General features: G+C 55.3%; 1 protein-coding gene across 1 annotated transcript; it reads left to right on the top strand.

Annotated features, from left to right (window-relative positions):
* The first annotated feature begins 1,748 nt into the window (after positions 1 to 1,748).
* Positions 1,749 to 11,716, top strand: Mgat4b (alpha-1,3-mannosyl-glycoprotein 4-beta-N-acetylglucosaminyltransferase B). Its single transcript, XM_026412297.2, has 15 exons — positions 1,749 to 1,905; positions 7,113 to 7,298; positions 7,386 to 7,526; positions 7,617 to 7,750; positions 8,174 to 8,220; positions 8,533 to 8,646; positions 8,890 to 8,965; positions 9,132 to 9,246; positions 9,584 to 9,714; positions 9,886 to 9,993; positions 10,081 to 10,274; positions 10,681 to 10,759; positions 10,840 to 10,927; positions 11,044 to 11,156; positions 11,248 to 11,716. Exons 1-15 carry the CDS (start codon positions 1,809 to 1,811, stop codon positions 11,269 to 11,271), a joined length of 1,647 nt encoding a protein of 548 aa, XP_026268082.1. The 5' UTR covers positions 1,749 to 1,808; the 3' UTR covers positions 11,272 to 11,716.
* The last annotated feature ends 1,160 nt before the right edge of the window (positions 11,717 to 12,876 follow it).

Here is a 12,876-nt window from a genome sequence, read left to right as displayed (position 1 = left end):
CACACAGAGTTGCTTAGGGTCTTGTTAAATTTCTGAGGCTGACTTTGAACTCTCAATCTTCCTGCCTCAGCTTCCTAAACTGCTGGCTGGCTCCACGCCTCGCTCCAGTACTTTATTTTTTTTTTTTTAAGCTGAGTTTTTATATAACAACCCAAATGAAAACTCGTTATCTTTTGCTACAAATAGAAGATGCTTGTGAAAACACATGAATATAAAACAGGGCAGTTTCCTCCAGAAGACTGGACTTTAGCTCCTAAAGTTCATCAGTATAGAGTGGTTGGAGAAAAGCATAGAGCCCTGGCCTCAGCCTCTGGCTCTGCTCATCTCTGCTTTTAGCATGAATAACTATGCAGGGTCAAAGGCCCAGGCCCCACCATCACCCACCCACCCACCCCTTCCCCACTCCCAGCTCTGGGCTTTCACCCTGCCCACCAGATGGGGGGCTGGCTGAGGAAAACAGACCTCCAGCTCACTCCCAATCTAAACCCACTGCCTTCAGACTTCCCCATTGGGAACCAGATGTCCTTCTAGCCAATACTCAAACTCTCAAGAAATGGTGATGAGACTCACACATGTACATCCATGAGCTCAGTGGTAGAGTTCTTGCCTAGCACACCTCTGAGGCAATGGGTTCTGTTCCCAGCAGCAAACAAAACAAAAACACCCAAATGCATGCTCAGAGCCTGAACAGGGCCAGTCCTTTTATTATTTGTCTCCTTCCTGGTTCCATAGAGGGCTGGAGAAAGTTTCTAATTAATCCAGGAATGAAAGTGTAAACAGCCAGTAATAAAGTTCTAGGTGATCCTTGTACGGTTAGGTGTTGATACCCCGCATCACGCTGCGGTCCTGCCTGCTGCTCTAAACTGCGGACTAAGCCTCCCTCCTGCCCACGCCATGCCTGGCACCCAGGAAGCTACACCCACATACCCACCGGCTCTCTGACTCCTGAAAACGGCCCATTGTCTTTTTTATACAGCAGGAGCGCCTCCCCCGGTCTCCAGCACGCCTAGCCTTTTTCAGAGTAGAGAAAGGTCCTGGCAAGCGTAGTGTCGGTGGGCGTCGAAGAAGGTAGTGTCCATTCCAGGCTGTGCCTCCCAGCTGGAGACAGCGCCAGTTCCAGGGCCATACCAGTCACCTCCCATCATCCAGACCTTCTCAAACACAGAGAAGGGCCTTAAGGTCCCAGAGAAATTGGAAGTGAAGTCCGGGTCTGGGTCTGGGAAATTCATTATGGGGATGTTACCAAAAGGAGACTTGGGATCGCCTCCACCGCCAGGCCCTGGCGCACCGCGACTGACCGCGCCGCGATGCCCTAGCCTCGACTTAACTTTAGGGCACAGCCTTGGGCGGCCCGAAGCCCCGGACGCAGGAGCCCCTGCATGGGCTACTGTCCGGAGCCGGCCAGTGGGCATCCCGGGCTCTGATCTCCCACCCCGCCCCCTCGCGGTGAGAGTGGCGGCAGCGGGTGATGCGGCCCCTTTAAATCCGGGCCGCCCCGCCCTTCGCTGTCGACTCCGCGGCTGCCCCGGATCCAGGCCGGGCCGCGGCTCTCGCCGCCCAGTCCAGCCCAGCCCGGCCCGGCCCTGCCGCCGAGCCGAGGCCCCCAGTGTCCCGCGCACCGGAGGAGCAGTCAGAGCCGTCCCCGGCCGGGGCCCCATCCCAGCCCGCCCGCAGCCCGCCCGGCCCCGGCCCCCAGCCCTTCCTCGCCCCGGGGCCGGGGCCCCCGCCGCCTCCCGGCCCCTGCGCCCCGGCCCCGGTCCCCCGGGCCATGCGGCCTCGGCCCCGCCGGCGCCCGCCGCGCACCCGAGATGAGGCTCCGCAATGGCACCTTCCTGACGCTGCTGCTCTTCTGTCTGTGCGCCTTCCTCTCGCTTTCCTGGTACGCGGCGCTCAGCGGCCAGAAAGGTGAGCCCCCATCCCCCGCGGCCGCCTGGGCTCGGCCCGCGCCCGTCCCCACACCTGGGTGCACCTGGACGTCGGTGGCGGGAGAGGGGTCCGGTCAGAGGCCGCGTGAGGCGGCTAGAATTGGCCACACGCGCCCCTGTCCTGGCCGGCCGGGAGGACGCCCCTCCCAGGCTCGCCCCCACTTGTTTGCTGCTGGAATAACCAAATTCTCCTCTGGCCTAGGCTGGGCCAAGAGGCGGATCGGTGATCTGTCCTGTGTGTAGCGCTCGGGACTGGCCTCAGCGGGCAGTTATCCCCATGCCTGGCGATATCACTCCCATTGGTCAGTTGAGGACCCATGGAGTTATCCCAGAGGGGCAGAGACACAAGGTCACAGAGGTGAGGTAACTGTGCCCAGGTAATGTGGGGAGCCTGCTCAAGGCATCTGGACAGGAGCAGGCACAGTGTTCTTGAGACAGGTGTGAGGAGGCAGCTAGGCACTACTCTGCACCCCACACGCCTAGCCACTCCATCCCACTCCCAGCGATCAGCTCCAGCCCACGGCTGGTGCTACTTCTGTGCATACTGCTCCCTGGGGCCACCTGCCAACCTTCTCCCTGGCACTGGGGCCCCAGGACTCCTCAGGTACCTATTCCCCAGGAATCCTTTCTGTGTATTCTCACCTGTGCAGAGTGAGTGAAGGGCCCTCATGAGTAGCCAGCCCAGCCCTGGCTATTTGATCACTTACTTTGTGTGGTCTCATTGGACCACTCCTACCTCCTGAAACACATCTGAAGCTTGGGCAGGTTGTCTAGTCCACCATTAGAGCCTCTGAACTGAGCACACATAGTGGGAGGCCTCAGCACTGGCCCCAGTCACCTGCTGGAGGATGTGGTGTTTTGGCCTGAGGGGGCTGAGACCCTCAGAGGCCCTTTGTCCCTCCAGCCTGAGCACTGGAGGCACTATGGGAAAAGCTGCTTCCTTCCTGCAGGATCAGGCTAAGGCCAGCTGACTCTCTGCCTCCCTTCTACAAACTACTTCCCTGTTCCCCAACAGCACAGTAATGAGGCTGGTGGAGGAGCTGGATCCTTCCTTGGGAGTCCAAGTTCCAACTGCCCCCACCAGCTTCTTGCTAGCCCAGCCCAGCCCAACCCAGCCTTTTGCTGTCATTCTGTTTGGGTGGAGGCCAGGGTTGGCCTTGGAGCTCCAAGGCCAAAGATTCACAAATAAGGGACCCTGAGGAGATACCTCTTAAGGCCTGGTACACAGCATGGCAGTATAGAGGCTGTTCAGGTAGAATGTGTTACCAGGGGACGACATAGTCAAGGCACAGTTTCTGTAGGGAGGACGTGTCACCTGAGGAAGGGTATTTTGTGCCCTTGGGATAGTATCCATGAAAACAGACTAGCGTGGCAATCTAGGTGGGGCCATGACTGAAGATCTAGGGCTCATTCAAATCAAATGATGAGCCCTTGTACCTTATCCTCAGCCAGGCCACAGTTCCTGTAAGTCTTCTATAGCAGCCACATGCCCTCAGCCTTGACGTCAGGAGCCACAACCAGGTACCCCACGGGAGGCCTCTTCTGGGAGAGTAGCTAGCTCACCATAGGGAATCAGTCTCCTGGAGGAGTAAGCAGAGTGAGGGGAACAGAGTGTCTCCACCTAGGACCCCATGCCTGAGGTAGGCATGCAGGAGACTGGCACTCTGAGAGTCTGGGAAGAAGGAGAGCTCCCCAGTGAAGAGTGAGGCTGAGATGCAGGGATTCTTTCCCTTGGGGGATTAAATCCCAAAGCCTGAGGGAATGGAAAGGGCAATGACTGTTTCCATGGGGGCCCAGTAGGACCCTGTCTTTGGAGGCCTCAAGAGAAGCTAGAAATCTGGGCAATTGTGTGAATGTTTCATCTCATTCTTACAAGCAAACAACTCTGTATAAGCCCACAGTGAAGCCAGACTCAATCAGTCTGAAGCCAGATTAGATCCTGGCTTCCAGGTTGCTGTGGATATAGGGCTCAGGAGAAAGTCCAGTACTTAGGGGAAAGGCAAAGGAAACCAAATCTGCAGGGAAGGGAGGAGTTAGGCAGGGAGCCAGAGAGGAAGGGGAGAGCAGGAGCAAGGGACATCCAGGAAGCCTGTGTCAAGTCCAGGAAGGATTCTTAGACTTTGGCAAGATGGACCCAGGAACAGGTTTTAGGGCCCAGTTTCACATCCGGCCTTGACTATTTTTATAAAGTAGCTCTGTGGCCCTCAGCCAAACACCTGCTGAGACCCATCCCTGGGGAGGCAGACCCTTAGGGGGAGACGGAACACTGGGCCTCAGCTACACAGCCCTTCCCAGTGGATAGGCTGTCTCTCTCCCTAGTCCTGGACTTCAGTAATGTTGGACACCCTCCTTGAGTCCTGGAAGGGAGAAAGCCCAGGAGAGGGGTGGATACCTGCCATTCTCTATGTTCCCCTTCCTCCCCTACAGGTTCATAGCAGATCTCTGGCTGGACCTGGCACCTGCCTGTGGCCCTCTGAGCCTGTTTCCTCTTTCCTAAGTATGCAACCCTGGAGCTCTAGCTTGGTTCTGGAATTTATTTCTTCACCTAGGTGGAACATTGTGGGCCCCAGGGTGCCTGATTCCTCTGCCTCCAGGGAAGGAATGAGAACACCTCCAGGCCAATAGTGTACCAATAGCTCTCAATAGTGGTCACAACTTCAGTCCTTGCTTGGGGCCAGCTCTACCCTGCCTTCCTAAAGTGGGAAGTTATGGATGGAAAGAGAAGCCAAAATCTCTAATTCCCAGGATCCTCTGCCATGCCCTGTTCTGCTCACCCAGAGGGACCACAGGCTCTTACAGGCTTTGCCTCCTCATCACTTGAGTTGCCTTCTCAGCCCACTCACCACCCAGCCCATAAAGATTGTGGGATAATGGGATGGCCTGGCAGAGCCCTGGTATAAGCAGAGCCCATGGGGAAGGTGGGCACAGAGCTTGAATTTCTGGCTTTGACAGGCTAGGACAGAGTGGACCCACCATCAGAAAAGCCAGGGTTGAGGGTCAAACCCAAATCTTATGAGCAAACAAGACAAGGCTAGCAGTGTTCAGGGAAATTACAGTAGCTAGCCCTAGCTTGGGTAGGAGCCATTTCCAATAGAAGAGAGACCATGGTAGGGAACAAGCTGTGGTCAGGCCTAGGTGGCCAGGATGATTCAGAGAAGCATTGTCCACCATGGCCTGCCTGTCCTGTCCACCTGGGGCAGTCCAATAAGGGACAGAGTTTGGTCGATTTAAATAACAGAGAAGTCCACGGTAGGGAAATTGGGGCTCTAGTTAGAGATATGTGAGCCTTCCCTCCCCCCTCAGAGTGGCCCCACCTCAGGGAGCTATTTTGGATGGAGCCAGTGGCACAAGTTTGCCCCTTAGCTACACTACACAGAGGGAGGCACCTGTTCTACCCAGGCAGCTCTGAACTCCCTCCTTGGAGCTCTGAGAGTCTCAGCACCTCTGATTCTCTCCATCAGCTACTACTACCACTACTAAAAAGAGAAGAGCTGTGAGTGTTGAAAATGGCCAATTCTGCACTCAAGGAGTCAGGTTTCTAGGGTAACTGGCTAGGAGCCTCTCAGATCTGGTAACCCAACTCCTTCTCCCCCCAACCCCCACCACCAAGCAAGGTGTGTGGCCTTTAACCCTGGTGAGGCAGGGTGTGGGAAGATTGGGGAACCATCTGCTCTAGTAAGAGGTGCCTCCAGGGGGATCTGCTTGGCTTTGTCTTCTCCAATTCCCTCTTCTTGCTCTGGGACTTAGCATTTAAACCTCTGCCTGGTCTGAGGCTGGAGCTGCAGAAGGAGGTGTGTCCTTTGCCTTGATCCTGACCTTTGGTGCACAGGGCTGGGTAGGGGGAATGCCATCCTAGGGTACTGAAAGAGCTGTGAACCCACCAGAGATCAAGGAATAGAAGAACTGCTTGAGGTAGGAGGGAAGTTCTGGAAGGATTCTTAACTTTCTGAGACCTGGAAACAAGGCCTTGAAGGCTACATGTACTTTCCCTAGTCCCGTAAGACAAAAGGGGATTCCAGGCAGAAGAAACAGCTGTGCAAAAGCAATAAATGTTAGATGAGGAAGCGGTGTATGTGATGGCAAATAAAGAGGGCAAAAGCCAGACTAACAAAGGCCTCAAATGCACAGTCTGGCAGGAACTACTGGCACCCAGCCACGGGGGTTGTTTATCATTCTTGCCCACTGGTCCTTGCCAGACCAGTGGAGCCAGGTGCTTGACACCCCGGGAAATCCTCTCTGCTCTCAGGCAGCCCCACCTGTGCTGTTCCCAGCCTACATGTACCCCTAATGCCCAAGCCCAGCTACTGCTAACTGGGTTCCTATTGGAGGTTCTGACCCGGTTCCCCCTGGGTGGCATGCAGACCCTTTGAGGTGGCCCAGGCCACAAGTCTCCAGAGTTGCAGGCATTCAGGGCTTCTGTTCACCCGCTATCCCCTGACTGTTTGAACAACACTTAGGCTAGTTTCTCAACTTCATCTACTTATCTGAGCAAGCAGGTGGGATGGGAGTGGCTAAAACTGCAGCAGCCACTCCCAGGGTCCTATGTGACACTGAGACCTCAGTGCAGATGACAACCAGGACTGTGAACAGACACCCAGGGTCACAGATCAGTCCTACTGGGAGGATAGGAATAGGAGTTCAGGGAGGCTGGCTGTCCCCAGAAGGACTTGGGGATGGCGCTGACTTTGAGCTCAGGTAAGGGTGACAAGAGGGAAGGGGAAGGCTAGAGCTGAGGAACTGCTTGAAGAAGGGCAAAGTCCTTGTATCCTGGATGGGACCTTGGGTGTTCTAATCCCCACAAGGAGCACATGCGAAAGAAGCAGGAGGGGGGCTTTGGGAGCCAATGGGCAGAGAGGATTCAGTCTGAGGCTATTCCATCCCCTGCTTAGCATTCCCTGGCTTGGGACTGGAAGTGATCTAGTGGTGTTCTGACTTTAGAGGTCTCCTCAAAGGAGTATGGTGAGAGGGCAAATCCCCCTGCTGGGGGCTTGCCTACCCCAAGCATGAGCATCAGTGTGACTTTACCAGTGACCTTTATGTAAGGCAGACACGAGAAGAGCTATAGATGTGCTATTGTAAATGTGCACAGATGGGTACTCAGCTGTATGCACTAATATGAGCAAGGGACTTACCTGAGCAAGGTATGCTCCAGGCTGCCCCCTGGTAACTATGCATACGCCCTCACAGGCGATGTAGTGGACGTTTACCAGCGGGAGTTCCTGGCGCTGCGCGACCGATTGCACGCGGCTGAGCAGGAGAGTCTTAAGCGCTCCAAGGAGCTCAACCTGGTGCTGGATGAGATCAAGAGAGCCGTGTCAGAGAGACAGGCGCTGCGAGATGGAGAAGGCAATCGCACCTGGGGCCGCCTAACAGGTGAACTGTGCAGAGGGCAGGATGAGGCACACAGGGACTGACAGATTGCAGGCCCACTGTCTGACCAGTTCTTTTCTGATCCACCAGAGGACCCCCGACTGAAGCCGTGGAACGTCTCGCACAGGCACGTGCTGCACCTGCCCACAGTCTTCCACCACTTGCCACACCTACTGGCCAAGGAGAGCAGTCTGCAACCAGCAGTGCGCGTGGGCCAGGGCCGCACAGGAGGTAGGAGTGTAGTAGCCTAGCAGGGGCAAGAGGCGGGCAGTGAGGAGTCCCCAGCGTCATGCCCACTGTCACCCATGTGCGCCCCTACAGTGTCGGTGGTGATGGGAATCCCGAGCGTGCGGCGCGAGGTGCACTCGTACCTGACAGACACACTGCACTCTCTCATTTCTGAGCTGAGTCCGCAGGAGAAGGAAGACTCTGTCATCGTGGTGCTGATCGCCGAGGCGAGTGGTCTAGGGCGTGGGGGTGAGGAAGGTATAGAAGGAAGACCCAAGATTCAAAATAACCAGAAAAGAAGTAATAAATAAAAGCAGAACAACATTCTGGAGGAAAAAACTACCAGAAGTTTCATTCACAAATTTATCAAAACAAAGTTAAGACAAAAGAAGCATTTTAGCGCCCCCTCGTGGAGATGGCCTGTTATCTGGTTCCATTGACCCCACTCTATGTCAGCCCCCTATGTATCCCAAAGGGCTTTGCCTGAGGTAACTGCGACCCCTAGCCCTGGCCTTACTTGGCCTTCTGGACAAGAGGCTCATTCCATCCACACGTGGGGACATCTGAAGTCTGCACCCCTGTCCCTCCTTCCTTCTTCCAGGCCATTAGGGGTGGTAACCAGGCTAAGAGGGTGCTTGGTTTTCCCACAGACTGACTCTCAGTATACATCGGCAGTGACAGAGAACATCAAGGCCTTGTGAGTACTGGAAACCCAAGAAAGCTGGTGAAGGGAAGGCCCTTGGGGTGCTGGGCAGACAGAAGCCTGCCTCCCCCACAAGATGGTGCCTTCCCTCTATGGGGGAAGATGCTTCCCCTGTTGGCTGAGAGAGGGCGAGTGTGTAGGGGTGTCCAAGCCCCTCTGGAGACTCAGTGCCTCAGTACACTGATTGTGGTGGTGTGGGAAGGAGAGGGGATGTCTGCCTGGTGAGCCCTAACAAAGGGTTGGCTCAGAGGCCCCCATAGACCTGGAGGCTGCACACCCACTGGGCCTTCCTGCCCCTCTCTCCAGGTTCCCCACGGAGATCCATTCCGGGCTCCTGGAGGTCATTTCCCCTTCCCCTCACTTCTACCCTGACTTCTCCCGCCTCCGAGAGTCCTTTGGGGACCCCAAGGAGAGAGTCAGGTACTTGCCCACTTCCCCCCAACACCTTGGTGGCCCCAACAGTCTGTAAGATTCCCATCTGCTGAGAATCCAGCCTGTTGGTATCTGAGTCCAGAGCACTTGTCACCATGTGTCTGTCCTTGGAGGACTGCTGCATGGGGATGGGGGATGGAGGATGGGTCCCTCCCACTCAGTGGCTTCTCTGGCAGTCACACTGGAAGTGAAGGAGTCTCAGGAGCTGAGAGCTCTGCCCTCAACCCACAGGTGGAGGACCAAACAGAACCTCGATTATTGTTTCCTCATGATGTATGCGCAGTCCAAAGGCATCTACTATGTGCAGGTCAGCCTTGAGATCCTGTATGCCCCTGTTCTACCCCGGACCTTGGTTGGGCCTGGATGCTTAGCCCTGACCTGCCTCATATCCCTTCCTGCTCTGGCTTTGGTTAAACTTGGAGGAAGAACCCTGCCCTGCCTGTGTCCATTCTGAGTCCCAAACTTTCATGCAGCTGGAGGATGACATCGTAGCCAAGCCCAACTACCTGAGCACCATGAAGAATTTCGCACTGCAGCAACCCTCAGAGGACTGGATGATCCTGGAGTTCTCCCAGCTGGGCTTCATTGGTATGCCAACCCTTACCCAGTCCCACTGGCCTGTCCACAGCCCTTCAATCCTGCCCACCCCTCTGCTATTAGCTCTTAGCTCCAGTCTCATGCTGTCATGCTTATGAGCCTTTGTCCAGATTGAGGTGTCCTATAGTGCCTGCTATAGCCCCATCTGCCCTCTGCGTGGGGATGTCTGGGTTCACCATCCTGTCTATCCCCTTATGCCCCCACCTGCCAAAAGCTGTTTCACAGATTTGTAGTGGAACTCTTCCAGTGGCTCTCACAGGAATTAAAGAGGGTCAAGCAATGCTATCCATTCTGTACCCATTATTCCCCACCCCAACCCTGCCTCCAGGAAAGATGTTCAAGTCATTGGACCTGAGCCTGATTGTGGAGTTCATCCTCATGTTCTACCGGGACAAGCCCATTGACTGGCTTCTGGACCATATTCTCTGGGTGAAGGTCTGCAACCCTGAAAAGGATGCGGTAAGTAGGGGGTGCACAGAGTGAGGAACAGGAGAAGCTGGGCATTCAGCCAATAGCATTTGACTATGTTCTCCTCCACATGTCTGATCATGAGGAGATAGCCCTGCTGGCCAGGCCTGCCCTTGGAGTTGGGGCTCAGCTGAACCCTAGGGTGTCACTCTCCCTTCACAGAAGCATTGTGACCGGCAGAAGGCCAACCTTCGGATCCGCTTTAAGCCGTCCCTCTTCCAGCACGTGGGCACTCACTCGTCACTGGCTGGCAAAATCCAGAAACTGAAGGTGAGGTGTACCACATGCTCCTGAGGCAGGGATGGGGTTCAGGGTGAAGCTCACTCATGCTCAACTCACTGTTCCTCTGTGCCACAGGACAAGGATTTTGGAAAGCAGGCCCTGAGGAAGGAGCATGTGAACCCACCCGCCGAGGTGAGCACAAGCCTGAAGACATACCAGCATTTCACCCTGGAGAAGGCCTACCTACGTGAGGATTTCTTCTGGGCATTCACACCTGCTGCAGGGGACTTCATTCGCTTCCGCTTCTTCCAACCATTACGCCTTGAGCGGTCAGTGTCAACAGCCACAGGGCCACATTGGGGGAGGGGGCAGGGTGCTGACCTCAGCACAAGTTCCTACGCCTGCATATGACCCCCAGAAAATTGACCTCACTGTTATCTAACCTCACCATGCCTCAGGTTTTTTTTTAATCTGCAAAGTGGGGGTCATAACGGTACCTTACTACCTTGTGAGGACTAGTTTAGTCAGTGCCTCTAGGTGATGGTTGTCACTAGATCATTGTCAATGATCATTGTCCCAAGGTAAGGCCCTGGCTGCCTTTCATGGCCCATAGATCGCCTGTGATGGTATCTACCCCCCCCCCCAGCTCTGGGGCCCACCTGACCTTTTTCTGCTGAATCCTGGGCAGTGTGTCACCCTTTGCAGCAGCTCACCCATTTGTCTGGCCATGTGCAGGTTCTTCTTCCGCAGCGGGAACATTGAGCACCCAGAAGACAAGCTCTTCAACACTTCTGTGGAGGTGCTGCCCTTTGACGTGAGTGTTCCAGGATGTGGGTGGACACTGAGGCTTGACCCTCTCATGGCAACCACTCCAGCCCCTTGATTTGCCCCCAGAATCCCCAGTCAGAGAAGGAGGCCCTGCAGGAGGGCCGCTCAGCCACTCTTCGTTATCCTCGGAGCCCTGATGGCTACCTTCAGATAGGTGAGTAAAGGACAGTGGGGGCTGGGGAGCCATCTGGCTGGGCTGAACATGCAGGCCCTGTTTAGGCTGAGTGTTAGGTTTTGGCATGTTTACTTCTCAGCACTGCCTTCCCCTAGGCTCCTTCTACAAGGGTGTGGCAGAAGGTGAGGTAGACCCTGCCTTTGGACCCCTGGAAGCACTGCGTCTGTCCATTCAGACTGATTCCCCAGTGTGGGTCATTCTGAGTGAGGTAAGCCAGGGCAAGGTGCAGGGAACAGCAGGGAAACCATGACAGAGCCCTGAGCCCTGAGCCGCACTGACCCTGTGCCCAACTCCTCCAGATCTTCCTGAAAAAAGCCGACTGATCGAGGGCTTCTGAGGGTGATCTGTGGCCAGCCCTGAAGCCCATGTGTCCAAGGATGTTGTCGTTGCTGCCCCTGGAGGGCCAGGCGCATCCATCCTGTCCAGAGGGTTCTGTGCAAGGCCTGGGGTCCACCGCTGGCCCGGAGGCCCCAGGAGCTGGTGCTGCCCCTGCCCGCCAGCCGCGGGAAGAGGCAGGCGGCCCCCACACTGTGCCTGAGGGCTGGCCCACTGGCTGCCCGCCCGAACTGTTCACACCCGGCCAGCTGGCTTGGGCCAGGCCGTTTTAGAAGAGCTTTTTCTTGGGCGCCCACTGTCTCTGGCGCGAACACTGGAATGCATATACTACTTTATGTGCTGTGTTTTTTATTCTTGGATACATTTGATTTTTTCACGTAAGTCCACATATACTTCTATAAGAGCGTGACTTGTAATAAAGGATTAATGAAGTGTGTGCCTCAAATGTGAATGCTCTGAGTTCTGGCCAGGCAACTCCTGGTGTGCCTCTACACTTGCCCAACCTCCAAGGACCCCATTTGCTGGTGGTCAAAGGAAGCCCTGGTACTCAGAGACCCCACCCTGTATAAGCTGCAGTGATGGACTTGATCTCTCAGGGCTAGGCCAAGGGCCCACCCTTCTGCTGATACATGTCCAGAGCTTCTGCAGCCACTGCTCAATAGGACCTTGCTCAATTCCAGGTAGGCTCCTGGCAGTCTAGTCAGTAACTCATGGATCATTAACTCGGAGTTCAGGTCCAAGCACCCAAAGCTGCCCCCATCCTAGGAGTAATCTCTTCCTCAAGTATATCCCTTTCCCATATCACTGTGGGCTGGCATCCCCCTGCCCCTGCTGCCTGTGCTGCCAGCCTTTCCTTGGTGCCTCTAGTTAAGGCATTCACCATCCTCTTTATTCCATCTCCTTCATGGTTCTCTGTCCTTGTCCTTGTCTCCTGCTCATGTGGCTTCCCTAGTCTCAGACTAGGGTCTTCTTCCCTAAAACAAATGAGCCACCTCCAGCCAACCTCAGGGCACACATTTTTGACCCTACTTATAAAACCTTTGTGCTCTGCTATCTAGGCTAAAAGTCACTTTTAGAAATGATTTTCCCATAGGCCTTCCTGGTGTCTGGTCCCCCAAGGTACCCTGATGCTTTCTTGAGAAAACCTATTCTTGACTACACTTCGGTTCATGCCCACTACTCTACTGCTCTTGACATGGGGGACACAGTACTGATCAAAACAGGGATCTCTACTCTCATTTGGGAAGAGTGGGGAGAGACTGACCAGTTCTGGTTGTGAAGGCAGTGTGGGGGAAGATGAGGAATTAGGTAGCCAAGGTCAGTGGAAGGGAAAGAAGGCTTGAGGGACAAGGGGGAAAAGAACACTAAATGCGGCGGGGGGGGGGGGGTTAGGACTTAGAGGGAAGGGGAAGGAAGCCCTTTCCTCTGTGGCCCCATCCATACCTCCGATCCCCAACACTACTGCCACCGCCAACGGCTGAATCCCTGCAAGCTTTACAGCCTCTGATGCGCGCGCGCGCGCGCGCACACACACACACACACACACACACACACACGACCCAGAAAATGCAGTTGGGGGGTCCTGTCACGGA

The sequence above is a fragment of the Urocitellus parryii genome, chromosome 1 (genome assembly GCF_045843805.1).
Source record: "Urocitellus parryii isolate mUroPar1 chromosome 1, mUroPar1.hap1, whole genome shotgun sequence".
Taxonomy (NCBI): Eukaryota; Metazoa; Chordata; class Mammalia; order Rodentia; family Sciuridae; genus Urocitellus; species Urocitellus parryii.
This window is presented reverse-complemented; position numbering and strand designations above follow the sequence as displayed.